Here is a 27,391-nt window from a genome sequence, read left to right on the forward strand (position 1 = left end):
ATGCACTCCTGCTGGCTAAAAGGTGAACAGTAATTCCAACTTCAGCACTGTATCTAAATTCAGTACACTTCAAACTTAGCAGTATATTATAGTGGCATACACTACGTATTCTAAATATGCAGCAAAGGCAATTCACTGCACTTAGCAGAAGATTCCCACTGATTTCACTTAGAGCTGAAGCAGACTAAGAGGCAACACAGTAGGAAGTTAAACTAAGTTTTCATGTTAACTCACATCACTTTGAAGATCGTAGGCTTTCCTGGCGTGTATGACATCATTCTGATCTGGAAGACAGATCCACTGATGCAAGTAATGACGGTAATCAACATCGCTGACCAAAGACTGCCCATGTTTAGCTGACTGGATAGACAGCATATCAACTGGCAGATGGCACTGCGTCTTCCATTTGGCAAAGTGTTTCTTGTATTCTAGTTCACTCTGAACCTTGCCTATGCCAAGGGCAAACCGAATTTTTGTATCTGCTTTTGCATTTGGAACTCCAACGTAATGTCCTTTCTGCTTCTCATGATCCAGTTTGTATTTATACTGAGTAAAGAGCAAAGATCATCATTAATAACAGTTATGAAATACTTCTTACAGCATATGGAAAGCTAGATGTCACTTCTTGCACTTACATCACTAGCAATTTCTCTGGAAGCTTTGGCTGCCTTAATTGGGATTGCGTCTGCTCTCAAATCATAACTCATCTTCACTTCATCCCAGGCTTCTTTATACAGTTTCTGAAAAGACAGTACAATGTCACACATACGCTAAATACCCTAGCATTTGTCACTAAAGAGACATGCACTATACTGTCATTTGTTCGCTGAAATGTGAGATTTTGGGGGGGGAGCAACACTTCTGCTACTAGCTATCAATACTGCTTGTCAGTACATGCACAGTGTCTGTAACACACCGCTGTTCCAACCTATACAGCATAGAAGGGTGTTTGTAAAAGTTCTGAAAATATTTATATCGTCTCTTCCATTTCATCAAAGTCATGTCTCAGTGGTGCATTACATTAATCATTTCTAAACAGCTGTATACAAGCATTTACTTTAAACTGTCTAAACACTTCAAGAATGCTCAGTAGAGGGAAGGGAATGTTGTAAGCCGCATATAAGGAAAGATTTCAGGAAGATTCATGTGACTTAACCTCCAACTTTTAAAGTAACATCTTAGAAAGTTACTACTCAGATTTTACTATTTTTTTTTAAATGTAGAAAATAGAACAATAAACATACCTGGCTATAATTATGAGCATTGGACCTGGCTAGGGTGATTTCAGGTGTGTCTGGCATAATATGGATCATAGTCTTGTCCTTTTCCCAGGCTTCTTTGTATTTTGGCTGTTGAAATATTTCATTTTGTATTTAAAATATGGCACTGCACTTGTCAGTAACACAAAATTCCATAAATCTCATACAAATTATCATGTCCAAAAAATAAAATGCCTTGAAAAGCGTAAGGCAACTTAAAATACCACTGACCCACTTTATATTTTAACAGAGTTTTCTGTTTAACTGTTCAACACCTCCAAACAATGAAAGAATTCAAGAACATTGTAACGTACAATACTGAGTTGTTCAGCATTCATTTTGGCTAGAAGAATGTCTGGAGAATCGACGACACTGGTGTACTTCACGCTGTCAATGGGTGTGCGATACACCTTGTCACTCAGGAGATCCTGGGCATGCTTCACTCTCTGAACACCTGGAGAGTCATTAGGCAACCAGCCAATTCCACGGAGCCATTCTAGATCTGACTTATAAACAGCCTGTGTTGGAGATGGTCAGAAAAATAAAACATTGTGTTTAAAATGACAGTCTTAATTATTTTAGAATAAATGAAGCAGTGCATGTTCTAGAAAATTGCTCGTCAGTTAGACCTAGGTTAATCCTTCATATACAAGTGATATTCAGAGCAATGAATAAAGCCTGGGAAGAAGATTTAAGTAAGCTAATAAATTAAGTAGTATGTTCAAAAACCTTATGAAATAAAATAGTGGAGAAGCAGTCGAAAAGAATGGATATTAAGGATGATAAAAGGTCTTTCTGTTCTCTCCAAAATATGCATTCCTGTAGGTGATTCAATGATTAAGGGTCCAAAGAAGAAAACATGCTGCCCATTGTGAAAGATGGCAAAAATAAGTTTAGGAGAAAAAAAAAAAGGAACTGAGATACTGAGGAGTAGAGCTAACAAGCAAAACTCCTGAAGTGGCAGCAGGCAACATTATCTTCATTTCAATTGACCAAATTCTTCAACAAGGAACATGAATCTTACCACTGAAGCTCAAGTGAAACAGAGGAAGAGACAGTTTTCTGATTAAGTGGTAAAGCCAAAGCAGAATAGCAGCTGTACTTATTCTACTTGCTTTGAAATCACTAGAATATCTTAGCTGCAATCTTACATAGTGTTCATGGCAATAAACAAATTTTCAAGTAGACTCAGGTAAATAAAAACAATAAAATCATCAGGTAAAAAGCAACAAACACTTGTTATCTAAGAAGTATCGTCAAAGAAGAGCAGATTCTTTATCACCTCCACATTACAGTACTCGAAAAGAATATGAAACACAGCAAATACATATTAAGTCCCTTACAGATAATATCAAGAATGAAAAAGATGAGATTGCAGGAGAAAATGATCCAAAGATCAAACATTTGTGACTGAGCTAAAATGAACTAATAACATCAGTAATATGCCAAATCTTCATACATACGTACATCACTCTGTAGGTCGTAGGCTTTCCTTGCATGCACCACATCATTGTGGTCAGGCAGACACGTCCACTGGTGAAGGTAATGGCGGTAGTCAACATCACTGACAAGTGTCTGGCACTCCTTGGCTGCCTGCAGTGACATTGCATCCACTGGCATGTGGATGTGGGCCTTTGAGTCGTTGTACGCCTTCCTGTAAATGCGGTCATTCTGCAGCAACATGGCTCGTGCAGCCCACGACAGCTTGGGATCCTCCTTGGCAGTTCGGCACCCAATGTAGTGCCCTTTCTGCTTCTCGTGTGCCTCCTTGTACTTGTACTAAGAAAAGTAAAAACAACATAAGCAGCTACACAACTTCTCACCTGAACACAACCAACAAAAAGGCAGCTTCAAGCTGCAGAAAGAAAGAAGCACTCAGGACAGCCTCTAAAATAACAAAGGGACACAAACTCATACTCTGCTTCGGCCTGAGACACACTTCACTCAGTTCTGTCACATGGGACAAAGGAAGACACAAAACAGGACAACCACATTCAGAGGAAGCTGTACCTCACTAGCAATGTCTCTGGAAGCCTTGGCATGTTTGATGGGAATGGCGTCAGCTCTTAGGTCATAGTTCTTTGCTTTGGCCTCATCCCAGGCCTTCTGATAATGTTTCTGCAAAGGAAAGTGGTCACCCATGTTACATCCAGCCAGGACTCTGGACTTGTACGTGTGCGAATGGAACCTATGACTACATCAACTGGAGGAGAAGAGATACTGGAAACAAAGCATCTGCTCTCCCAGTGAAATGAATCCAAGCCCTCCTGACCTGTGAAGCCTCCTACACCTGTCAGAGACTTCCTTCTCTACTGGTCTTTTTCTGGACCAATAAAGTGAGTGTAGGCAGTGAGTCTTAGTCCATATACATGACTGAAAAGAAATTGAAGCGTCTCCATGTGTCACTAAAGACCCACGCTATCCAGGAAATCAAGTACAAAAACACAAGGGCTCCTCCTTTATTGTCAAGTTGGCCCTCAAATGTTTGGTCAGCCCACCCAAACTTGATGTCACTAGAGTGCCACAGTAAATAATGTGGTTTGAAGTTCTCTGATGAATGCGAAAAAAAGAGAGTGAATTATACCACAAGTCAGACCACAAGGAACTCTGTAATCAAAGCAAGGGGAAGACAAAAAAAAAGCAGGATATTGAAATGTCTATTGCAACACCTGAAACATTTGAATTCTAACTCGATCACATCCACTATGTCTGAACAATATTTAACTTGATGTTCAACACTAAGAACATCCAGGAATGAATGCAGATTCCAGCCAAAAATTTCCTGCCCCCTCTTGCTGAAAACACAAAACAGGAGACTGCTTTCAGCCTTATAAAAACTCCAGTGCTAGTCCTAGTCCCACAAAAATAGTGGATGAAGCAATACACATCTGCAAAACATGTCAGGGATGATAAGTCTACAGACTACTTCAACAGCTCCACAAAAAATCTTTGCCAGTCTTTATCAAAGGGAGAAGTCTTCCGTAATTATGCCCTGAACTTCTACCTTTGCTCACAAACACATGCCCATCAGACAAGGCAGGTGATTCCTTACTCGATAAACTATGCATATTCCTAAATCTAAGACAAAAAGCATCAGTGTTGGCATGTTCCACAGAGGCAATTTCGTCATTTTAATATTCACAAGGACTTTATGAGGACACAACAGCACAGAATCTAGATCAGCACCCTTGTTGATTCCTTGCTTGATGAATGTCAGGTTCAATAACACCACATGCACAGTCATTAATTATACTCTGCATAGGCAGCTATTGGATGTAATCTACGGTTTACAATACTAATAGAGTGGAAAATCGCAGTACTGCGTGCCACTCTTTATGGCAAAATCTAGAAGAAGACAGAAAGATAGATCAAAACCTCTATGAGCAGTTGACACACTCTGAAGTTAATAACAGTTCACACAGATCTTGTTTTACTCTTACATTGCTGATGTTCAGAGCATTGACTTTGGACTGCAGCATCTCAGGAGTGTCAGAAGGTATGGAAATCTGGGTCTTGTCTTTGTCCCAGGCCTCACGGTACAGACGCTAAGGAGAAAGGAAGCATAATGACAATTCACTACGGTCTGAACACTGAGAAATACTACAACACTTGTGGGAATTACTTAGCAGCATCGATTTCAAATTATTATCATGGTAGAAACTGTACTCTCCAACAGAAAGAAATGTCAACATACAATGTAAGATAAAGAAAACAAAAGCTTACGTTACTGAGTTGCATAGCATTGATCTTAGCCTGGACAACATCCGGCGCATCAGTTACACTGGTGAATTTCATCTTGTCCGGCTGTGTGCGGTACAACCTGTCACTCAGGATTTCCTGGGCTTTCTTGGCTTTGACCACATCCACAGAACCTTCTGTCAGCCAGCCAATACCTCGCAACCACTCCAGGTCTGACTTGTACACATTCTGCAAATAAACCAAGGGTTACTGCCATTGCAGAGACAACTTTGAGTACAGAGAGCTTACGTATGTACAAGGCTTTCCCCAAACTCCTCCACCAAAAGGTTTACACAAGGTACTAATTGCTGAGATGGCAGCCTAAAACTATAACCTATTTTGCACTGCAACAAAATTAACCATTTTTAAAAATAAATCCTACATGCAAAACAGACATAAACTGCAAGTAAACATTATTCAGTAGACAAAAACATGTCAGTAACACACTGCATGTTGACATGAACCACCTAATGCACTTTTGGCTACAAAGCTATAAATTATGTTGAAATTATCATATACATGAACTACAAAACTATGTAAGGACTGACTGCACATTCATGAAAAGATCCTTGAGACTTTATCAGCAGAGTGACAAGAAGAGGCTCCCACAACTTTGAGAATGCTTTCCTACAATTGCTCTCACTCACATCACTCTGTAGGTCGTAGGCTTTCCTCGCATGCATCACATCATTCTGGTCAGGCAGACACGTCCACTGGTGAAGGTAATGGCGGTAGTCAACATCACTGACAAGTGTCTGGCACTCCTTGGCTGCCTGCAGTGACATTGCATCCACTGGCATGTGGATGTGGGCCTTTGAGTCGTTGTACGCCTTCCTGTAAATGCGGTCATTCTGCAGCAACATGGCTCGTGCAGCCCACGACAGCTTGGGATCCTCCTTGGCAGTTCGGCACCCAATGTAGTGCCCTTTCTGCTTCTCGTGGGCCTCCTTGTACTTGTACTAAGAAAAGTAAAAACAACATAAGCAGCTACACAACTTCTCACCTGAACACAACCAACAAAAAGGCAGCTTCAAGCTGCAGAAAGAAAGAAGCACTCAGGACAGCCTCTAAAATAACAAAGGGACACAAACTCATACTCTGCTTCGGCCTGAGACACACTTCACTCAATTCTGTCACATGGGACAAAGGAAGACACAAAACAGGACAACCACATTCAGAGGAGGCTGTACCTCACTAGCAATGTCTCTGGAAGCCTTGGCATGTTTGATGGGAATGGCGTCAGCTCTTAGGTCATAGTTCTTTGCTTTGGCCTCGTCCCAGGCCTTCTGATAATGTTTCTGCAAAGGAAAGTGATCACCCATGTTACATCCAGCCAGGACTCTGTGAAATCATGGTTTTCTTAATACCTAGTCTCTCGAGCTTAATCCCTTGGGTGTTTTGTGTGTCCCTTTTAACTGGCAAGTTGCAATAATGACCTTTGCAAGCACCCTAGCAGAAACCTCATAACTCAGTGTTCAAAGAAGGCACAAAACTCAAAATATAAGGATACAGCGGATACATTACTGAAAACACATCACAATATCTTGTTGAAGGCTACTGTTGATCACGTGTATGACCTCACCCCATAGGCTCCATATGGGCTGTCACATTGGCAGACTTGTGCAGCTTCATGACCAGTGCTGAATTCCATAAGGCCTTGAAGTGGTCAGATATTCTATTCACACACACACCCAATTGCAGGAGCAGAGTTGCTGGAGACAAAAATATCTGTTCTTCTGACAAAATGACTCCAAACCCTACTGAGCTTTGAAGCCTCCTACGCTTGCTAAATTTCTTTACTGGTCTTTTCCTAGACTAACCAAAGACGACAGTGTAGGCAAAGAGTCTTAGTCCATTTACAAGACTGAACAGAAACTGAACTGTCTCCATACATCCGTAAAGACCCATGCTATCCAGGACAACTAGCACAAAAACACCAGGGCTCTGGTTTTAGCACCATTGTGACTACTGACCATAGCACAGAAGCTTGGTCAGTCCACCTGAACTTGATGCCATTAGAACAGTTTGATAAACAAGGTGCTCTGTAGTTCTCTGATGACTGTGAAGAATCAGAAACTAAAGGTTACTGCAAATCAAACCACAAGGAACTCTTACATTACTGATGTTCAGAGCATTGAGTTTTGACTGCAGCAACTCGGGAGTGTCAGAAGGTATGGAAATCTGGGTCTTGTCTTTGTCCCAGACCTCGCGGTACAGATGCTAGGGAGAAAGGAAGCATAATGACATTTCATTATGGTTTGAACACTGAAAAAAAGAAAGAAAAAATCACCTGTGGAAATTATTTAGTAATGTTCATTTCATTTGTTTCTAATTAATCATTATCTTGATAGAAATTGTAGTCTCTAACAAAGAAATAGTGACAGGTGAATGAAAACTAAGCTAAACAAAAGCTTACATTACTGAGTTGCATAGCATTGATCTTAGCCTGGACAACATCCGGTGTATCAGTTATGCTGGTGAATTTCATCTTGTCTGGCTGTGTGCGGTACAACCTGTCACTCAGGATTTCCTGGGCTTTCTTGGCTTTGATCACATCCACAGAACCTTCTGTCAGCCAGCCAATACCTCGCAACCACTCCAGGTCTGACTTGTACACATTCTGCAAATAAGCCAAGGGTTACTACCATTGCAGAGACAACTTTGAGTACAGAGAGCTTATGTATGTACAAGGCTTTCCCCAAACTCCTCCACCAAAAGTTACACAACAAGCTGTCAGCACTGAGACTGTAGACAAACAAATCCTTTACCTACACTGCTATGACTTTCCTTCACACTGTAACAAAATTAACATCTTTTAAAAATGCAGAACGATCCAAACGAATTTAGAAAATATCATACAGGGACTGACTGCACATTCATGAAAAGATCCTTGAGACTTTATCAGCAGAGTGACAAGAAGAGGCTCCCACAACTTTGAGAATGCTTTCCTACAATTGCTCTCACTCACATCACTCTGTAGGTCGTAGGCTTTCCTCGCATGCATCACATCATTCTGGTCAGGCAGACACGTCCACTGGTGAAGGTAATGGCGGTAGTCAACATCACTGACAAGTGTCTGGCACTCCTTGGCTGCCTGCAGTGACATTGCATCCACTGGCATGTGGATGTGGGCCTTTGAGTCGTTGTACGCCTTCCTGTAAATGCGGTCATTCTGCAGCAACATGGCTCGTGCAGCCCACGACAGCTTGGGATCCTCCTTGGCAGTTCGGCACCCAATGTAGTGCCCTTTCTGCTTCTCGTGGGCCTCCTTGTACTTGTACTAAGATATATAAAAGAAGTATAGAATATGTATTGATCATGCATTGGTAATGAATGAATTTTTTAATGTATATATATAAAAATACACTTATTCAGAGTTTAGAAACATATAATGCTTTCTTGTTGCATACTTTTTACTAAATTAATAGTCACTTATGATTTCCTAATATCTGCTTAATGTCAGGAATTGCAATGCAATTTTTCTTTTGAAATTGACATTCATTGTCCCTCTGCTTTGAATTCTATGATGGTAAGCTTTTTCATGAACGTACTATACCATACTTTTTTTAAAAATGCCTCATGTAGCTTTTCACTTGATTTCTATTTCACAGGCCAACAATATATGTGAAGGAAGTACATACATCACTCGCAATATCTCTCGATGCCTTTGCACTTCGAATTGGAATTGCATCAGCTCTCATGTCATAACCCTTCTTTTTGGCATCTTCCCAGGCTTGGACATAATGTTTCTACATAAAAGAGGGCAGAAAATGGCTTCTGAGTATTCAAACAGATGGAACTTCTACATCTCATATTCTTTCTGAAAATTTTAGTGAAAATACTTTTTATAAGATCATTATGGCTAAAGAAATGCTTACTTAATTTCCCTATTTCCATTAAGGTATTATACGCTTAGATATTCTTACATGGCTAACATTAGCTGCGTTGGCCTTCGCTAATAAAATCGTTGGAGTGTCAGGCATGACGTGAATCGACGTTTTGTCCGCATCCCAGGCTTCTGTATATAAACGCTACAGGAGAGAAAAACAGATTATTTTAAGAAGCTTAACTGTGTAATGATGACAAGACTGCAAGCTTGATATTAGCATTCATCAAAAATATATCTATTTATGATATAAAAGAAATGAAGTCTTGATGGAGAGCAAGGTATATGTAACCAAACTTATATATTTGTTCAAATAAAGTATTTTATAAACTTTCACATGGTTCAAGTAGCTTTCAATATTCTGATATGGTAAAGGTTCTCATAAACAGCTTAAGTAGGACACTTCATTCTTCCTCCATTTCTTAGGCTAAGTTGGACCAGCAAATTATTGACTTAAGGTTGTTAGGAAAATGCTGTGTAGTCTTACTTCTGTATTTTTCACCTTATCAATAAGTTCAATCAACTAGCAACACCAGCTGTAGTAATACACAAACTCACCTTGTTCATTATCTCAGCATTATGCTTGGCTAACATCATAGCCAAAGAATCTGTCACACTAGTAAATTTAATTTGGTCGGCTGGTTGACGATACTTCCTATCACTCAGGATTTCTCCAGCTTTCTTAGCTTTCTCAACGTCCAAGGAGCCAATAGGGACCCATCCAATACCTTTCAGCCACTCCAGGTCGGATTTATAAACAGCCTGAAAATTTTTGAAAGTTCATTGTATAATTATTTTAATATTGTACTTGCATATGTAAGTAATTATATCTTATACCATACTAGGAATTTTATGTATTTCTGCATATTAGCAGCATCTGGTTTTTAAACCAACTTAAATTTTTGAAGAAAATATTTAATCTTTAAATAACAAGAAGGGAGCTACTGAAGATCTCCACACATGCCAGAGTTAGAAACAAATTATATCTCAGGTTAAAGACAGAAAATAGAATCAAATGTAAGATTGATGACAGCATATTAAATTCTTCACTATGAAGAACATGTGCGATACTAGTGGCTAAGGCACATTTTAGACCAAGTACTATGTACAAAATCCAGTATATTTAATTATGTATTACAAATTCAACAAGTTACTCACATCACTCTGCAGATCATAGGCCTTCCTAGCATGGATAACATCGTTCTGGTCTGGCAGGCAGATCCACTGATGCAGATAGTGGCGGTAATCAACATCGCTGACCAGCTCCTGACATTTCTTGGCCAACACAATGCCCAGCATGTCCACGGGGCTGCTGAAGTGCGTCTTTGTCTTCTCAAAGGCTTTCTTGTACTCCCTGTCACTCTGGATCTTGGCTACGTGCATTGACCACATCATCTTGGGATCATCCTCTATGTTACGGGCTCCAATGTGATGGCCAAGCTGCTTGCGATACCCTTCTTTATACTTGTACTGAAATAAAGTATATTCGTATTCTATAAGGTATAGTTATCAATAAATAACACACATAGATTAACATTTTTTTTATCATAATTACTAGTATTTTTATATGATTTAGACCTCCCTACTATATCATTAACTTTCACATAAGATTTTCCTTTAACAGATTATTTTTTATTTTAATACAGTTGTGCGTCCTCATTTTGTCTGGGAGAGAGGTAATACTCTTCATAATTAAAGCACGGCATTGTAAGACATACACAATTAATATTTAGTGTTACATCCTAGCTAAGAAGTCTGATATTCCACATTCTTTTGATGTTAAGATTAGAATGTAATAATTAACTTATTGTTAAAGTTTATAATGGGACACCATGATGAAGACAGTCTGAGGCGATCTTAACACTAAGTGTTTAATTATCAGTCTTGATGGAAGAACAAATAACATAAAAATATTATCCTCTGTTCTAGTGACGTTTCCTCATCAGGAAACAGCATATATTTTTAATACTGTTTTTGTATTCAGACATCTTAAATTTCTGTACAACATTCCAACAGAATTATTTTTTTCCTCAGAAAAAGACAAAAATTTAGAATATTTAGCATTAATTTTCTAATATATATGTTCTGGGTAGAAATTCTAAAGTATTTCCTAGTTTGAATCAGAAATGAATTTGGTTAACTACACCATGGAATCGTACACCTTATTGGGTATCCTACTTCAACAACCGTGAGCACGCAATAGAACTAGTATAGTGGACACAGATTTGCCCTTTGCATTATTTTACCTATTGATTACTATTATGTATTTCTCATGCATAATAATACAGACTGCCCATTCCTTCTATGTACTAGGGCATGCAGTAGAATTACAGAATTTCAATATTATCTATTCTACGCTCAAGATATTACATTAATTATCAAGGGAACAATAATTTCAATGCTTTTGCTTTAACAAATCCATAAAGCCACGAGAAAAAAACTTCTTACATCACTGGCAATCTCTCTGGATGCTTTGGCAGCTTGGATAGGAATGGCATCAAAACGCAAGTCATGACCCTTCTTCTTTGATTCCTCCAAAGCTAGTTTGTACATTTTCTGAAAGAAAAAAATGGTTTCAATAACCAGAAAATTTACACACTTCAGTTAAACACACCTGCATTAAAAAAAACAAATCACGTCCTTAAACGATACCGTTAATGTTCAGATAACTTGAACATCTGAACACAGCTCTATCTTCTGTAGAAAGAAAATAAACAAATAAATAAAACAGATTCCAAAGATTTTCTGATTTTATGGTAGACATTTGGAAACTAGAAATCATCCAGGGAAGGGAAAGAAAGAAATACTTAAAAACTTAAATTATTTATTTCCATACTCCACTATAAAACTGATCACCAGTTTATGGTAGAAGATATATTTTAGAAGAGTGTCAGATGCCTATGAGATAAACTCCAATAAAAGAACAACTTTCAAGTAAGTAGCATAGCTGGCCAATTGTGAAATCAAACAACTTGACAACAATATAAGATTATGTAAAACTCAGAGGTAAAAAAAATAATAATAATTGTCCTTTCACAGGTCTTCAGATTTACTCACCTGACTGTAGTGTGCTTGGTTTTGTTTAGCTAGCAAGATTTCTGGTGTGTCAGGCATGACATGAATTGTGGTCTTATCTTTATTCCATGCTTCAGTGTATAAACGCTAAGAACACAGGAAAAACATTAGTGCTGCATTCCAGTACGGGGTCAATTTTCATAAATTAGCTAAAATATAATATTAGGGAAAATTAAAGGAAAGAGCAAGAATAGATGCCTGCACATTTGATCAGAGCTAGATAGCAAAACCTCCCTATGAAGAGAATTTAGCTGAGGAAATTCACTGTAGAAACACAGAATCACAAAAACAGAATGGCTAAAGTGGACAGGACCTCCAGAGGTCATCTGTGCCAACTCCCTGCTCAAATACAGCCATCGAGAGCCCACGGAACAGCAACATTAATTAAGAATAATGAAGAAACTGAAGTATTCTTACTGCTCACTACACAGACCACGTAAGAGAAAAGATTAAAGTGTAAAATGTAGACAATCTTGAGGTAAGCCTTCTGTTAAATGGCTATTAGTTTTGAGAGAAACACACAGAACACAGTATTTGAAACAAGCATTATCTCTGAACTTCAGCATTACTTGTGATTATACTATTTCTAGGCTTCTGTCTCCAAGGTTTAGCAGGAGAACACCAATACATTGCTAAATTAAATCAAGACTCACCTTATTCATCGTCTCTGCATTGTGCTTAGCTAAGGTCATCTCTAGAGAATCAGTAACACTAGTAAACTTGATGGTGTCCGGAGGCTGACGGTATACTTTGTCACTCAAGATCTGTCCGGCCCTCTTGGCTTTTTCAACATCCAAGGAACCAATGGGGACCCAACCAATGCCACGCATCCATTCAAGGTCTGACTTGTAGAAATTCTATTACAGAGAAAAAAAAAAAAAAAGGAGAGAGAAATTCCAATAATGTTATTTACACAACACATCTTTTCACAAGTGTTTAAAGTAAACTCACCATCAACTTTTAATACAAATAAAAAGCCCAGAAAAAAAAATCTTCAGAGAAATCACTGCATTTCACCTAGATGCAGAGTTCCATCTGGATACAAGCTTCACATAAAGACAAATGATAAATAGCCCAAAAAGGCCAAACCAGAAAACTTCATTTAAATATCAACAAGTTACCATATACTCTTGTAGATCTGAGTTTCAGTACACCATACAACTTTAAAATTGTCTTTAAAAATGTGTTCTATCACATTTGAATGCGATGTTCTCATCCACCTATGTAAAATACCCAATACATTCCTTACCAAAAATGAAATTAGAGATACTCACATCACTCTGCAGATCATAGGCCTTCCTAGCATGGATAACATCATTCTGGTCTGGCAGGCAGATCCACTGATGCAGATAGTGGCGGTAATCAACATCACTGACCAGCTCCTGACATTTCTTGGCCAACACAATGCCCAGCATGTCCACGGGGCTGCTGAAGTGCGTCTTTGTCTTCTCAAAGGCTTTCTTGTACTCCCTGTCACTCTGGATCTTGGCTACATGCATTGACCACATCATCTTGGGATCGTCCTCTATGTTACGGGCTCCAATGTGGTGGCCAAGCTGCTTGCGATACCCTTCTTTATACTTGTACTGAAATATAAATCAAGATATAATATTTATATATAGAATATCAGTTACCCACATAAAATGTTTTAATAATAAACTCTCCAAAGTTTTCTGTAATCTACAGCCAACAAAATACATTTAAAGTAATTCTGGGGCTAATAACATGGATCCCCAGGTTAAATTTCTGAGATTTATATTAGAGCAATAAACAGAGAGCAAGAAATTTTTTTGAAGAAATTCTTCTCTAATGTTACTGAGAAATAATCTTGTTTTACACATACTTCTAAAGATTTAATTACACATACAGCTAAGAACATGACAGCAAATTTCTGAAAACCAAAACGTGTTTTTCAGATGAGAGTTAAACTTCTTTTTACAGAAATAATCTGAACATTTTTATGTTGTAGAGATCCAATGTCAATACACACAAAAAACCAAAATGTTAGTCTTACATCACTGGCAATTTGCCTGGATGCTTTGGCAGCCTGAATTGGGATAGCATCACTTCTCAAATCATAGCCTTTCTTTTTTGCTTCTTCCATGGCTTGCTTGTACAGTTTCTAAGTGAAGAATTAAACAACAGGATTAATGTAGCTAAACTCCATATACTGCATTCTGTGCAAAACAAATTGCATGCGAGTAGGTAAAAAAAATTGTTAAGATTTATTCTATCCTGGTTTTATCTAACTTCCTTAGTTCAAATCTCCAGATCAGTAACTCATATGAATCTATACTGAACGAAGATCTTTGCTAAATACACTAATAATCTTTTTCTTTCTAAACTTTAATAACATGACATAGATTACAACTTGATAAACTATTCCTTCAATTACAAGTAGAATAAAGCTTTCTAAAGCCACCTCCCACTGATGTGAATATTTCTGCCTAAACTAACACTGAACACTGGGAACAATAATCATCACAATTGTGAAGGATTTTTTTTTTTTTGCATCTCTAACGTTGGAATGAATTTTGCACTTTTCTAGCAATATCTATCATGGCAGAAAGAACACCCCAGAATTCACCATAGACACAGTTTTCATAGAATTATTCAAAGCAGAGATCACAGATGTATTACAAATTATGCTTCTAAAGCCACAATTTTGATTACAGATATTTGGTGTTACTTAAAGAAATTGATCTATAAAAATATCTGCATTAGGTTTATAAGAATATTGACACAGAACCTATGGAGATCTAACATACTCACCTCGCTGTAGTTATGCATATTCTGTTTTGCCAGTGTGATTTCAGGTGTGTCAGGCATTATGTGAATTTGTGTCTTGTCTTTATCCCAGGCCTCAGTATACAAACGCTGCAGGAGAAATACCATAGGTTCAGCAAGGAAAAAAAAAAAAAAAAAAAAAAAAGACGACAACTTAGAGATCCTATAAAACAAGAGAATGTACTCCTAGTCTAAAAAGTCCTTATTTCTTACATAGTAGTGAGATTTTAAGTTCATTTCCCTAGGTGTTTAAATTTCAGGTTAAGCATTCATAATGGAGAAACAATTCTGCTTAGAAGAAAATATTTAGAAAAAAGGCTTTCCACAGAATGCACATCAGACACATGTAGATCCAAACTCTACAAACAACACCTCGCTCAAACAGGAAAGGGCTTTATTGACATACATAGAGTAGAATGAGATTAGGGCATCAGATTCACAAGAATACTTACATTGTAAGAACTATGCTGAATTGTTTAAAAATGAAGATATTACAAAGACTGCTTTAAAACAAATAATTCATTAACTTCTGCATCATTAGATACCTTTGATAAATTATTAGAGAAGTAGCTAAATTTTATATCACAAATTGGATGAAAGATAACGTGCTACTAAATACTTACTAAAGTATGTAAAAGGCTTCAAAACTATTAATTACAATTTAACTTGGTAGCTCAGAAGATACTGCTATGTATATTAGCAGCTGCTAAAAATAAGTTACTTGTTGATTACCAAGAATGTAACATAGATTTTTGAAGTCTTGCTGTGCTGAAAACTCATGCTGCAACCACACACTTGTATTTCTAGACTTCTATCTCAGAACTCCAGCATTACTTGTGATTATACTATTTCTAGGCTCCTGTCTCCAAGGTTTAGCAGGAGAACACCAATACGTTGCTAAGTTAAATCAAGACTCACCTTATTCATCATCTCTGCATTGTGCTTAGCTAAGGTCATCTCTAGAGAATCAGTAACACTAGTAAACTTGATGGTGTCCGGAGGCTGACGGTATACTTTGTCACTCAAGATCTGTCCTGCCCTCTTAGCTTTTTCAATATCCAAGGAACCAATGGGGACCCAACCAATGCCACGCATCCATTCAAGGTCTGACTTGTAGAAATTCTATTACAAAAAAATATGAAGACAGACATTAATATTCTGGTTAAACTTTGCGTATATCATATGTAAAGAACACTTACTTTCTGCTAGTCATCTTTCTCCTAGTCCAGTCCACAAAATAATCTTTGTTCACAACATAGATATAGAACCCAAACTTACTCCAAGGTATAATTCTCCCAACAGCCATGCAGGAGAATGGCCAAAGAGTAAAGAGAGGAAAATAAGACATGGAAATTCAGCATAAATGTTTCCTTCAAGATACATTCCTAAGAAACTTGAAGTCATTCACAAAGAAAGAGCAAGTCCTAATTTAAATCATTTACCCAAATGAGAACAGAGGAACATTCTCCCCTGCAGTCATGCAACTTAAAGAAAAATTCTAGGCAATGTAAACTTACTATGAAGTTAGTCTGCAAAAAATGGCACTAAGGTTCTCCATTGTGATTGTACATAGATCATTTGCTTCCATTCGGCAAAGAGATGAGCTGAACCTCCATAATGCTCAGCCTTCCATATTTACATTCACTACTAAGAGTCCTCTGACCTTACCTTCAAACAAGTACAGGCAAACAAAATGAGGAAAACTACTGTGTGAGAGAGACAGTTCAAAGAGCTTCTACATTTTGTATGCAGCAGCTTGTACCTTTTGTATGTTACGTACAAGAAATTACATACAATTTTGAAGTTGATCAGTAAGTACTCACATCACTCTGCAGATCATAGGCCTTCCTAGCATGGATAACATCATTCTGGTCTGGCAGGCAGATCCACTGATGCAGATAGTGGCGGTAATCAACATCGCTGACCAGCTCCTGACATTTCTTGGCCAACACAATGCCCAGCATGTCCACGGGGCTGCTGAAGTGCGTCTTTGTCTTCTCAAAGGCTTTCTTGTACTCCCTGTCACTCTGGATCTTGGCTACGTGCATTGACCACATCATCTTGGGATCATCCTCTATGTTACGGGCTCCAATGTGATGGCCAAGCTGCTTGCGATACCCTTCTTTATATTTGTACTACAGGCAAAAAAAATGTTGTTTACTTTAACTTTCTTTGCATATGAAGAACAGCCTATGTAGAACAATCTCCAGGTTTCTCAGTGTGAGAAACCACAGTACAGTTAAATTCACCAGATACTTGACTGATAAACTACAGCATGCAGAGCAAAGAAAGAACTGACCAAATATTTTCTCCATGTTACGATTTTGATATTTTCCAAAGCCTAAGTTTACGTACTAAAAGTTTCTCCTCAGTATGGGAGGGTATAAAAAGTCTGAAATTACAGCACGACTAAAATACATAAAAAGTTCAGAAAATCTACCCTTCCCCATAAAGTCATTAAATTAAGCTCAAGAAAAAAAGTAAAATCAACTCCTATTTAATCTTGACTGAGGACATCAATTCTGGAACAGTACTGAAGGAAAAAAAAAATGTAAACAAAAGCAATCATAATCAGGAATTATAAAAATTAACATTTAATTACTAACACAAAAACTACTTTTACACTGAGATTAACTCTTCGGCAACCTGTATCTTTAGAAAAAATAGGAGCAGAGTACATTGAGAAAAATGGACAGTGCAAAAGTCTTCCCCAAAAAATTAAACTGAAAGGTCAAATAGTCAGGCAAAATGAAAATTCTGAACAATGTCACAGATAGGCTAACACAGACAAAAGATGCAAGCACTGAGAAAGTGTCCAAAATGGCGTGCCACCAAGGCTCCCGTATACTTACATCACTGGCAATATCCCTGGAAGCTTTTGCAGCCTTGATGGGAATGGCATCTGCACGCAGGTCATAGCCCTTTTTCTTGTCTTCCTCCATCGCCAGCCGGTACATTTTCTGAAAGGTAAGCAAGCATTCCCCACGTGAAACAAACAGCACTTCTGCCTGGATCGTCTCCGTCCAGAACTGGACTCCAAAGCCCAGACAAACCACCTACCTCGCTGTAGTTCACTTTGTTCTGCTGCGCCAGCAAAATACCAGGGGTATCTGGCATAATATGAATGCTGGTTTTGTCTTTCTCCCAGGCTGCTATGTACGAGCGCTGAAAAGATGAGTACAACACGCAGTAAGAACACACAAGAGCAGAGCAACAAACACAAAGACCAACCCAGCCCTCTTCGTACACACACACGCACACTGTACTGCACCAAGACCTCCCAGTCCTCCACCCGTTCTTCTCTCCCACATCACTCCCAAACACTGCTCCAATTACACCCAATGCACAAGGATCTAAAGCAGGGAGCACAAATCCCCAGCACAGGGCAACGCATCATCACTCCAGGAAAAAAAAAAACAAAAAACAAAAAACAAAAACAGCTCTAGAGTCCCCCTACAGGCAGGGAAACCTCCTTCAGGGTGCAAACACAAAGAAAGCTCACATGGTTCATAATCTCAGAGTTGTGCTTGGCCAGAACCATAGGCATGGAGTCAGGAAGGCTCGTGAACTTGATGGTGTCCGGGTGCTGTCGGTACTTCTTGTCACTCAGGATCATGCTCGCTCGCTTGTTCTTCTCTTCATCCAGTGAACCCAGTGGGGACCAGCCAATGCCTCTCAGCCACTGCAGGTCAGACTTGTACACGTTCTGAAAAGACACGCAAGGACACGGGGCAGCTTAGCAACATCCATACGGGCTCGGTCTGCTAACACAGATTCCCTGCAGCAACCCAGCCTGGTAGTGGTTTATTACACCCATTAAGCTCAGCTTCCCTCACACCCAGGTTTAGGAAGCACGTGCAGCCTACACCAACACAAGTGGCCAACAATTCATTTACCAATTGTCCTCCAGAATCTTCACTACTAAACGCTCTGCAGCAAAGAGGAGCAAACATCTGCTCCAGTCACCAACTGCTGGCTGGCAGACAGTCAGAATGGCAGCATGGACACAGCACAGGCTCACAGAAACAGCCTTATCTTAGAGTCCCCAACTCCCCAGCTTCTCCAACAGTGGCACACAACACAACACCGACTTCCCCTTCTCACACACCCACTAAAGGATAACTCACATCACTCTGAAGGTCGTACACTTTCCGCGCTTGTACAACATCGTTCTGGTCTGGCAGGCAGGTCCACCGATGCAGAAGATGCTTGTAATCAACATCGCTGACCAGCTCCTGACATTTCTTGGCCAACACAATGCCCAGCATGTCCACGGGGCTGCTGAAGTGCGTCTTTGTCTTCTCAAAGGCTTTCTTGTACTCCCTGTCACTCTGGACCTTGGCTACGTGCATCGACCACATCATCTTGGGATCGTCCTCTATGTTACGGGCTCCAATGTGATGGCCAAGCTGCTTGCGATACCCTTCTTTATACTTGTACTGCAGGGTTAAAGGAGTACAGAGAATTTCAGATCCGACTACTGTCCCCTTTTGACTCTAACAAGTCCCACAAAAAGCACTCTGCTAATCAAGGCTGGCAGAAATCACCATGTAATTAGGCTCATAAGCACAACTTTTCCCCACAGCGGGCTACAGATCCATCGCACCCCAGACCCACACTGGACTGATGGAGGTACATGGAGATTCACACAGCAACTCCGGCCAGTCAAGCTTAGGAACCAGGAACACTGTCCTTGTGAAAAAAAAAAAGGAAAGAACCCTCCAGACTGATCCTTTGGTCATCACAGGTTTCATCCTGTTCTGCTATGTCGCGATTCTCCCACACACCACAAAGGAGCAGCACCAGTCTCTCTAGCACACAGCACTGGAGCCCTACTCTCTCAAACTAATGGGAGACCTCAGCTGAAACTACACAACCACCTAAACTTAGGCAGTGACGGCAGACAGCTCAACGCTTCTCCCTCCTCCTCTAAAACGTACAGTAAGCCTGAAAAGGACTGAATTTAACTGCCATGAATAATGGATCAGTGCAGAATTACAAAATGCGGCGTGACAGAGTAAATTCAGGACTTACATGGCAGCACCACAAATCAATATTCTCAATCACAAGCACTCACAAACTCATGCCAGCCCAATTGTGGCTGGACCTGATACAGCCCAAGCACAAACAACAAATGCTACTGTCGCATCACAGAACTTGCTTTCGGTTTTTGTTTCCAAAGCACAGTGGTGCAAATGCAGGCATCAGGGCACTGCAGAACAGCACTACTGAGACCATCTCAAGTCTCCTGCATGAGCAGAAAGTGCATCAAGCCCCAAAGGGATGCTGCTTCCCATTAGGTCCTTCATCAAGTTCCTGCTGGCACACTCCCTATGCTGCATACAGGGTCCTTCACTACGCTGCACACGCACAACAGGCATGAACTGCTACAGGAAGAACCTCCACAACCAACGTCCTTACAGACCAACCGAGCAGCAACAAGAGGTCAGAGCTCTACTGTCACCATTCATCTGCATTCTCAATCTGAGCTCTTCGGATGAGAGCACTGAGAAAGTGTCCAAGACGGTGTGCCACCAAGGCTCCCGTATACTTACATCACTGGCAATATCCCTGGAAGCTTTTGCAGCCTTGATGGGAATGGCATCTGCACGCAGGTCATAGCCCTTTTTCTTGTCTTCCTCCATCGCCAGCCGGTACATTTTCTGAAAGGTAAGCAAGCATTCCCCACGTGAAACAAACAGCACTTCTGCCTGGATCGTCTCCGTCCAGAACTGGACTCCAAAGCCCAGACAAACCACCTACCTCGCTGTAGTTCACTTTGTTCTGCTGCGCCAGCAAAATACCAGGGGTATCTGGCATAATATGAATGCTGGTTTTGTCTTTCTCCCAGGCTGCTATGTACGAGCGCTGAAAAGATGAGTACAACACGCAGTAAGAACACACAAGAGCAGAGCAACAAACACAAAGACCAACCCAGCCCTCTTCGTACACACACACGCACACTGTACTGCACCAAGACCTCCCAGTCCTCCACCCGTTCTTCTCTCCCACATCACTCCCAAACACTGCTCCAATTACACCCAATGCACAAGGATCTAAAGCAGGGAGCACAAATCCCCAGCACAGGGCAACGCATCATCCCTCCAGGAAAAAAAAAAAAAAAACAAAAAAACAAAAACAGCTCTAGAGTCCCCCTACAGGCAGGGAAACCTCCTTCAGGGTGCAAACACAAAGAAAGCTCACATGGTTCATAATCTCAGAGTTGTGCTTGGCCAGAACCATAGGCATGGAGTCAGGAAGGCTCGTGAACTTGATGGTGTCCGGGTGCTGTCGGTACTTCTTGTCACTCAGGATCATGCTCGCTCGCTTGTTCTTCTCTTCATCCAGTGAACCCAGTGGGGACCAGCCAATGCCTCTCAGCCACTGCAGGTCAGACTTGTACACGTTCTGAAAAGACACGCAAGGACACGAGGCAGCTTAGCAACATCCTTACTGGCTCTGTCTGCTAACACAGATTCCCTGCAGCAACCCAGCCTGGTAGCAGTTTATCACACCCATTAAGCTCAGCTTCCCTTACAACCAGGTTTTGCAGGTATGTGCAGTCTACGCCACCACGAGCAGCCAACAGAGTTGTCCTACAGCATATTCTCGGCAAAACCCTCTGCAGCAAAGAGGAGCAAACATCTGCCCCATTCACCAACTGCTGGCTGGCAGAAGCACACGAGCACCTTTACTCCTCAACACCTAAGGCTCCTTAAACCATTCCCATCTGCACGGATGGATGGTGTTTGCCCACCTTTGGTCACCCAAAAGTGAAAATGATGTCACACAAACATCTTCCACGCCATGTCAAAAGACATTATTCAACACTCAGAATGGCAGCATGGACACAGCACAGGCTCACAGAAACAGCCTTATCTTATGGTCCCCAACTCCACATCTCCTCCAACAATGGCACACAGCACAGCACCGACTTCCCCTTCTCACACACCCACTAAAGGATAACTCACATCACTCTGAAGGTCGTACACTTTCCGCGCTTGTACAACATCGTTCTGGTCTGGCAGGCAGGTCCACCGATGCAGAAGATGCTTGTAATCAACATCGCTGACCAGCTCCTGACATTTCTTGGCCAACACAATGCCCAGCATGTCCACGGGGCTGCTGAAGTGCGTCTTTGTCTTCTCAAAGGCTTTCTTGTACTCCCTGTCACTCTGGACCTTGGCTACGTGCATCGACCACATCATCTTGGGATCGTCCTCTATGTTACGGGCTCCAATGTGGTGGCCAAGCTGCTTGCGATACCCTTCTTTATACTTGTACTGCAGGGTTAAAGGAGTACAGAGAATTTCAGATCCGACTACTGTCCCCTTTTACTCTGTTCTCTAGCATGTTAGGCAAAAAGCACTCTGCTAATCAAGGCTGGCAAAATCACAATGCAAACTGGCTTCAAAGTGCAGTATTTCCCCACAACAGGCTACGGATCCATTGCACTCCAGACCCACACCGGACTGATGGAGGTACATGGAGATTCACACAGCAACTCCAGCCAAGCTGGCTTAGGGTCCAGGAAGACTGTTCCTGGAAGAAAACACCCAGACTGATCCAGCAGGCAACCTTCAATTCATCATAGACTAAGCTAAGTAGACTCAATCTGGCAGCCCATGGAAGCAGCACTAAGCTCTCTTTCATTCTGAGAATAAATCTTATTCTTCCATCCTGGTGCAAAACCTCAGTTGCAGGCCACCAGGAACCTGAAATTTGGGCACTGACAGCAGACAGCTCTTCACTTTTCCCTCCTCTTCCTTCTGAACATAGATGGAATTTATCTGCCTTCAATTATGGAATAATCCAAAACTATAAAATGGTGCATGACAGAGTAAATTTAACTCCTTTACAGCTACATGCAGATACCAAATTGTCATAGAATCCTACATCAGGTTGGGTTGGAAGGAACCACTGAAGATCATTTTGACCAATTCCCCTGTAATGTGCAGAAACATTTCACAAGACGAGGTGGCCTCAAATGCCGTCTTGACACGGAAAGATCTCCACAAATGGGGTATCCACGTAGTTGGACAACCTATTCCAGTGAGTCTCAATAGCACTATAAGGATGGAACTTTTCACCATTTCTAATCTCATCTAGCCTGTTTCAGTTTCAAACAACTACCCCATGCCCTATCACAAAACAACCCTGTAAAAAAAAAAAAAGCCTTTCTCAATGTTTCCTGTAAACGCCCTGTAAAAGCTGAAAGCCTACAATAAACTTGCACTGGAGACAACTTCTCGCCAGGTAGATCATCCCTATCTACCTCAGCATCTACAGCTTTGTAGGATGGTAATCGAGACCTTTGATAAATTCTGTGGTGCTTCACTGGATCCGGATTAAAAAGTCCATTTATTTCTTGTGCTGGGAGCCGAAGAGATAAACACAGTACTTTGGGTAGGTTTCAGAACAGCACAATAGAGGAGAAAACCTCAAGGGAAACAACAATATTGAAATGGTCCAAACATAAAATTCAATTGCTATGCTGTAAACAAAGCCAAGAAATAATAATCTTCACCACAAACAGTGGAAGAGTAATGACGGCTTAACAGGGAATGGACATGATATAGCCCAAATGGAAACAATAAATGCTACTGTCACATCACAGAACTTGCTTTGGGTATTTGTTTCCAAAGCACAGTGGTGCAGATGCAGTAGGGCACTGCACTACTGAGACCATCTCAAGTCTCCTGCAAGAACAGATGGCGCATCAAGCCCCAAAGGGATGCTACTTTTCATTAGGTCCTTCATCAAGTTCATGCTGGCACACTCCCTATGCTGCATACAGGGTCCTTCACTACGCTGCACACACACAACAGGCATGAACTGCTACAGGAAGAACCTCCACAACCAACGTCCTTACAGACCAACCGAGCAGCAACAAGAGGTCAGAGCTCTACTGTCACCATTCATCTGCATTCTCAATCTGAGCTCTTCAGATGAGAGCACTGAGAAAGTGTCCAAAATGGCGTGCCACCAAGGCTCCCGTATACTTACATCACTGGCAATATCCCTGGAAGCTTTTGCAGCCTTGATGGGAATGGCATCTGCACGCAGGTCATAGCCCTTTTTCTTGTCTTCCTCCATCGCCAGCCGGTACATTTTCTGAAAGGTAAGCAAGCATTCCCCACGTGAAACAAACAGCACTTCTGCCTGGATCGTCTCCGTCCAGAACTGGACTCCAAAGCCCAGACAAACCACCTACCTCGCTGTAGTTCACTTTGTTCTGCTGCGCCAGCAAAATACCAGGGGTATCTGGCATAATATGAATGCTGGTTTTGTCTTTCTCCCAGGCTGCTATGTACGAGCGCTGAAAAGATGAGTACAACACGCAGTAAGAACACACAAGAGCAGAGCAACAAACACAAAGACCAACCCAGCCCTCTTCGTACACACACACGCACACTGTACTGCACCAAGACCTCCCAGTCCTCCACCCGTTCTTCTCTCCCACATCACTCCCAAACACTGCTCCAATTACACCCAATGCACAAGGATCTAAAGCAGGGAGCACAAATCCCCAGCACAGGGCAACGCATCATCACTCCAGGAAAAAAAAAAAAAAAAAACAAAAGCAGCTCTAGAGTCCCCCTACAGGCAGGGAAACCTCCTTCAGGGTGCAAACACAAAGAAAGCTCACATGGTTCATAATCTCAGAGTTGTGCTTGGCCAGAACCATAGGCATGGAGTCAGGAAGGCTCGTGAACTTGATGGTGTCCGGGTGCTGTCGGTACTTCTTGTCACTCAGGATCATGCTCGCTCGCTTGTTCTTCTCTTCATCCAGTGAACCCAGTGGGGACCAGCCAATGCCTCTCAGCCACTGCAGGTCAGACTTGTACACGTTCTGAAAAGACACGCAAGGACAAGAGGCAGCTTAGCAACATCCTTAATGCTCACAGCACTCCTCCAACCAAGGGAGGCACTGTTTACCAACACAGACTCCCCTACAGAACCCAATCTGACAGCAATTTGGGTCTTCTCTTACAACCAGGTTTTGTAGGCACGCGCTGTCTACACCACCACAAGCAGTCAACAGAGTTGTCGTACAGCATATTCTCGGCAAAACCCTCTGCAGCAAAGAGGAGCAAAGATCTCCACCATTCACCATCTGCTGGCTGGCAGAGGCACACGAGCAGCTTTACTCCTCAACACCTAATGCTCCTTAAACCATTTGCACAGACGGATGGTGTTTGCCCACCTTTGGTCACCCAAAAGTGAAAATTTGATTCCTTTGCCCTCCCCAGCCATAAGAAACTTTGGCCTCCTGCAGCAACCCTTCCTTCAAACTGCTCAGTATATGCAACCACTACTCCTCTGTGAACATAAATTACAACACTGTATTGAGATTATTAGGCATGATTTTGGTAGTGGCTGGAGCTGCCAGTTTGGCTTCTCTGAATATAGTTCTAAAGCTACCCTATGATAAACAACAGTCACTTACACCTTTCACCAGTAGTAACCCACCGTTGTCCAGAACTGAGCTAGTGAATAAGACTAGTTGCACCTCCGTAAGAATACACTGGAGGAAGGAGAAAACAGCTGCACTATAGCTGCTCAGAGGGAAGAGTGAGAAAGTGTGGGAAAATCAACCCTTCAGACACCAGCATCAGTGAAGAAGGAGGGCAGGAGGTGCTCCAAGCATGGAGCACAAGTTCCCTGAAGCCCAGGTGGGGTCCATGCTGGAGCAGGCTATCCCTGTGCAGCCTAAGTACAGGATGCGGACTAGATCTCCATGTGGAGCCCACAGAGAAGCCTATGGAAGCAGGGAGATATGGCCCGAAGGAAACTGCAGCCCGTGGAGAGCTCCTGAAGGAACAGACTCCCCAGACTACAGCTGAAGCCCATGGAGAGGAGCCTGCAGTGGAGCAGTAGGCCTGGGGAAGCTAATGCCTGTGTAGACCCAGGCTGGAGCAGTTACTGAAGGATGGGCCCTGTGTTACAGTTCTGCGTTTGACTAGAGCTTGAATTGCCCCAGCAAGTGGGAAGACCACACAGGATCAGTTCAGGACAAAAGGCAACCCATGGGAAGAACCCCACGTGGAGCAGGGCAAGAGAGACAATAAAGCAGCAGTAGAGATGAAGTGTCATGCATTGACACCAACTGACATTTCTCATTGCCCTGCACTACTAGGGGGAAGAAGGAAAAAGAGGGTAGATGGGAGGAAAGACATTATAAGGTTACTTTCATTTCCTCACAGGTCTGGCCTAACAGTAATAGACAATGAACTACATCCCTCCCCAAACATTATGCTAACTGGGGAGAGATCACCATATTCATATCTAATCTCATGACCTCTTTTTATATCTTCTTTCCATTACAACAACAGGGAGGACTGAAGAAGTGGTGCGATGAACTTTCAATAGCAAAGAGAGTGAAATCACAATATGTTCCAAACAAACGATTTCCCCCCCAAGTCAGGAGGCACAATTCAACACTCAGAACGGCAGCATGGACACAGCACTGACTCGCAGAAACAGCCCATCTTAGAGTCCCCAACTCCACATCTCCTCCAACAGTGGCACACAGCACAACACTGACTTCCCCTTCTCACACACCCACTAAAGGATAACTCACATCACTCTGAAGGTCGTACACTTTCCGCGCTTGTACAACATCGTTCTGGTCTGGCAGGCAGGTCCACCGATGCAGAAGATGCTTGTAATCAACATCGCTGACCAGCTCCTGACATTTCTTGGCCAACACAATGCCCAGCATGTCCACGGGGCTGCTGAAGTGCGTCTTTGTCTTCTCAAAGGCTTTCTTGTACTCCCTGTCACTCTGGACCTTGGCTACGTGCATCGACCACATCATCTTGGGATCGTCCTCTATGTTACGGGCTCCAATGTGGTGGCCAAGCTGCTTGCGATACCCTTCTTTATACTTGTACTGCAGGGTTAAAGGAGTACAGAGAATTTCAGATCCGACTTCTGTCCCCTTTTGACTCTAACAAGTCCCACAAAAAGCACTCTGCTAATCAAGGCTGGCAGAAATCACCATGCAATTAGGCTCATAAGCACAACTTTTCCCCACAGTGGGCTACAGATCCATCGCACCCCAGACCCACACTGGACTGATGGAGGTACATGGAGATTCACACAGCAACTCCGGCCAGTCAAGCTTAGGAACCAGGAACACTGTCCTTGTGAAAAAAAAAAAAGGAAAGAACCCTCCAGACTGATCCTTTGGTCATCCCAGGTTTCATCCTGTTCTGCTATGTCGCGATTCTCCCGCACACCACTAAGGAGCAGCACCAGTCTCTCTAGCACACAGCACTGGAGCCCTACTCTCTCAAACTAGTGGGAGACCTCAGCTGAAACTACACAACCACCTAAACTTGGACAGAGACAGCAGACAACTCAGCACTTCTCTCTCCTTTTCGTTCTGAAATGTACAGTAAGCCTGAAAAAGGACTGAATTCAACTGCCATGAATAATGGATCAGTCCAGAACCACAAAATGCAGCGTGACAGAGTAAATTCAGGACTTGCATGGCAGCACCACAAATCAATATTCTCAATCACAAGCACTCACAAACTCATGCCAGCCCAATAGTGGCTGGACACATCACAGAACTTGCTTTGGGTATTTGTTTCCAAAGCACGGTGGTGCAGATGCAGGCATCAGGGCACTGCAGAAC

General features: G+C 41.7%; 1 protein-coding gene across 50 annotated transcripts in view; it reads right to left on the reverse strand.

Moving 5' to 3' along the window:
* NEB (nebulin) overlaps positions 1–27,391 on the reverse strand; it is a 119,752-nt gene that overhangs the window by 56,451 nt on the left and 35,910 nt on the right. For 41 of the 50 annotated variants that reach the window (XM_040704391.2, XM_040704414.2, XM_025152547.3 and 38 more), the window contains 37 exons: positions 26,330–26,641; positions 24,395–24,598; positions 23,960–24,064; positions 23,752–23,859; positions 21,717–22,028; positions 20,950–21,153; positions 20,509–20,613; positions 20,301–20,408; positions 18,873–19,184; positions 18,248–18,451; positions 17,806–17,910; positions 17,598–17,705; positions 16,569–16,880; positions 15,664–15,867; positions 14,731–14,835; positions 13,973–14,080; positions 13,233–13,544; positions 12,612–12,815; positions 11,941–12,045; positions 11,332–11,439; positions 10,042–10,353; positions 9,442–9,645; positions 8,924–9,028; positions 8,639–8,746; positions 7,966–8,277; positions 7,414–7,617; positions 7,113–7,217; positions 6,188–6,295; positions 5,645–5,956; positions 4,983–5,186; positions 4,700–4,804; positions 3,270–3,377; positions 2,727–3,038; positions 1,574–1,777; positions 1,245–1,349; positions 636–740; positions 235–546 (listed from right to left, as the gene is read on the reverse strand). In XM_040704391.2, the coding sequence (XP_040560325.1) occupies positions 235–546; positions 636–740; positions 1,245–1,349; positions 1,574–1,777; positions 2,727–3,038; positions 3,270–3,377; positions 4,700–4,804; positions 4,983–5,186; positions 5,645–5,956; positions 6,188–6,295; positions 7,113–7,217; positions 7,414–7,617; positions 7,966–8,277; positions 8,639–8,746; positions 8,924–9,028; positions 9,442–9,645; positions 10,042–10,353; positions 11,332–11,439; positions 11,941–12,045; positions 12,612–12,815; positions 13,233–13,544; positions 13,973–14,080; positions 14,731–14,835; positions 15,664–15,867; positions 16,569–16,880; positions 17,598–17,705; positions 17,806–17,910; positions 18,248–18,451; positions 18,873–19,184; positions 20,301–20,408; positions 20,509–20,613; positions 20,950–21,153; positions 21,717–22,028; positions 23,752–23,859; positions 23,960–24,064; positions 24,395–24,598; positions 26,330–26,641 (6,870 nt within the window). The remainder of the gene's footprint in view (positions 1–234; positions 547–635; positions 741–1,244; positions 1,350–1,573; positions 1,778–2,726; positions 3,039–3,269; positions 3,378–4,699; positions 4,805–4,982; positions 5,187–5,644; positions 5,957–6,187; positions 6,296–7,112; positions 7,218–7,413; positions 7,618–7,965; positions 8,278–8,638; positions 8,747–8,923; positions 9,029–9,441; positions 9,646–10,041; positions 10,354–11,331; positions 11,440–11,940; positions 12,046–12,611; positions 12,816–13,232; positions 13,545–13,972; positions 14,081–14,730; positions 14,836–15,663; positions 15,868–16,568; positions 16,881–17,597; positions 17,706–17,805; positions 17,911–18,247; positions 18,452–18,872; positions 19,185–20,300; positions 20,409–20,508; positions 20,614–20,949; positions 21,154–21,716; positions 22,029–23,751; positions 23,860–23,959; positions 24,065–24,394; positions 24,599–26,329; positions 26,642–27,391) is intronic. The other 9 variants (XM_040704413.2, XM_040704415.2, XM_025152542.3 and 6 more) reach the window with 8 other exon arrangements.

The sequence above is a fragment of the Gallus gallus genome, chromosome 7 (genome assembly GCF_016699485.2).
Source record: "Gallus gallus isolate bGalGal1 chromosome 7, bGalGal1.mat.broiler.GRCg7b, whole genome shotgun sequence".
NCBI classification, from domain to species: domain Eukaryota; kingdom Metazoa; phylum Chordata; class Aves; order Galliformes; family Phasianidae; genus Gallus; species Gallus gallus.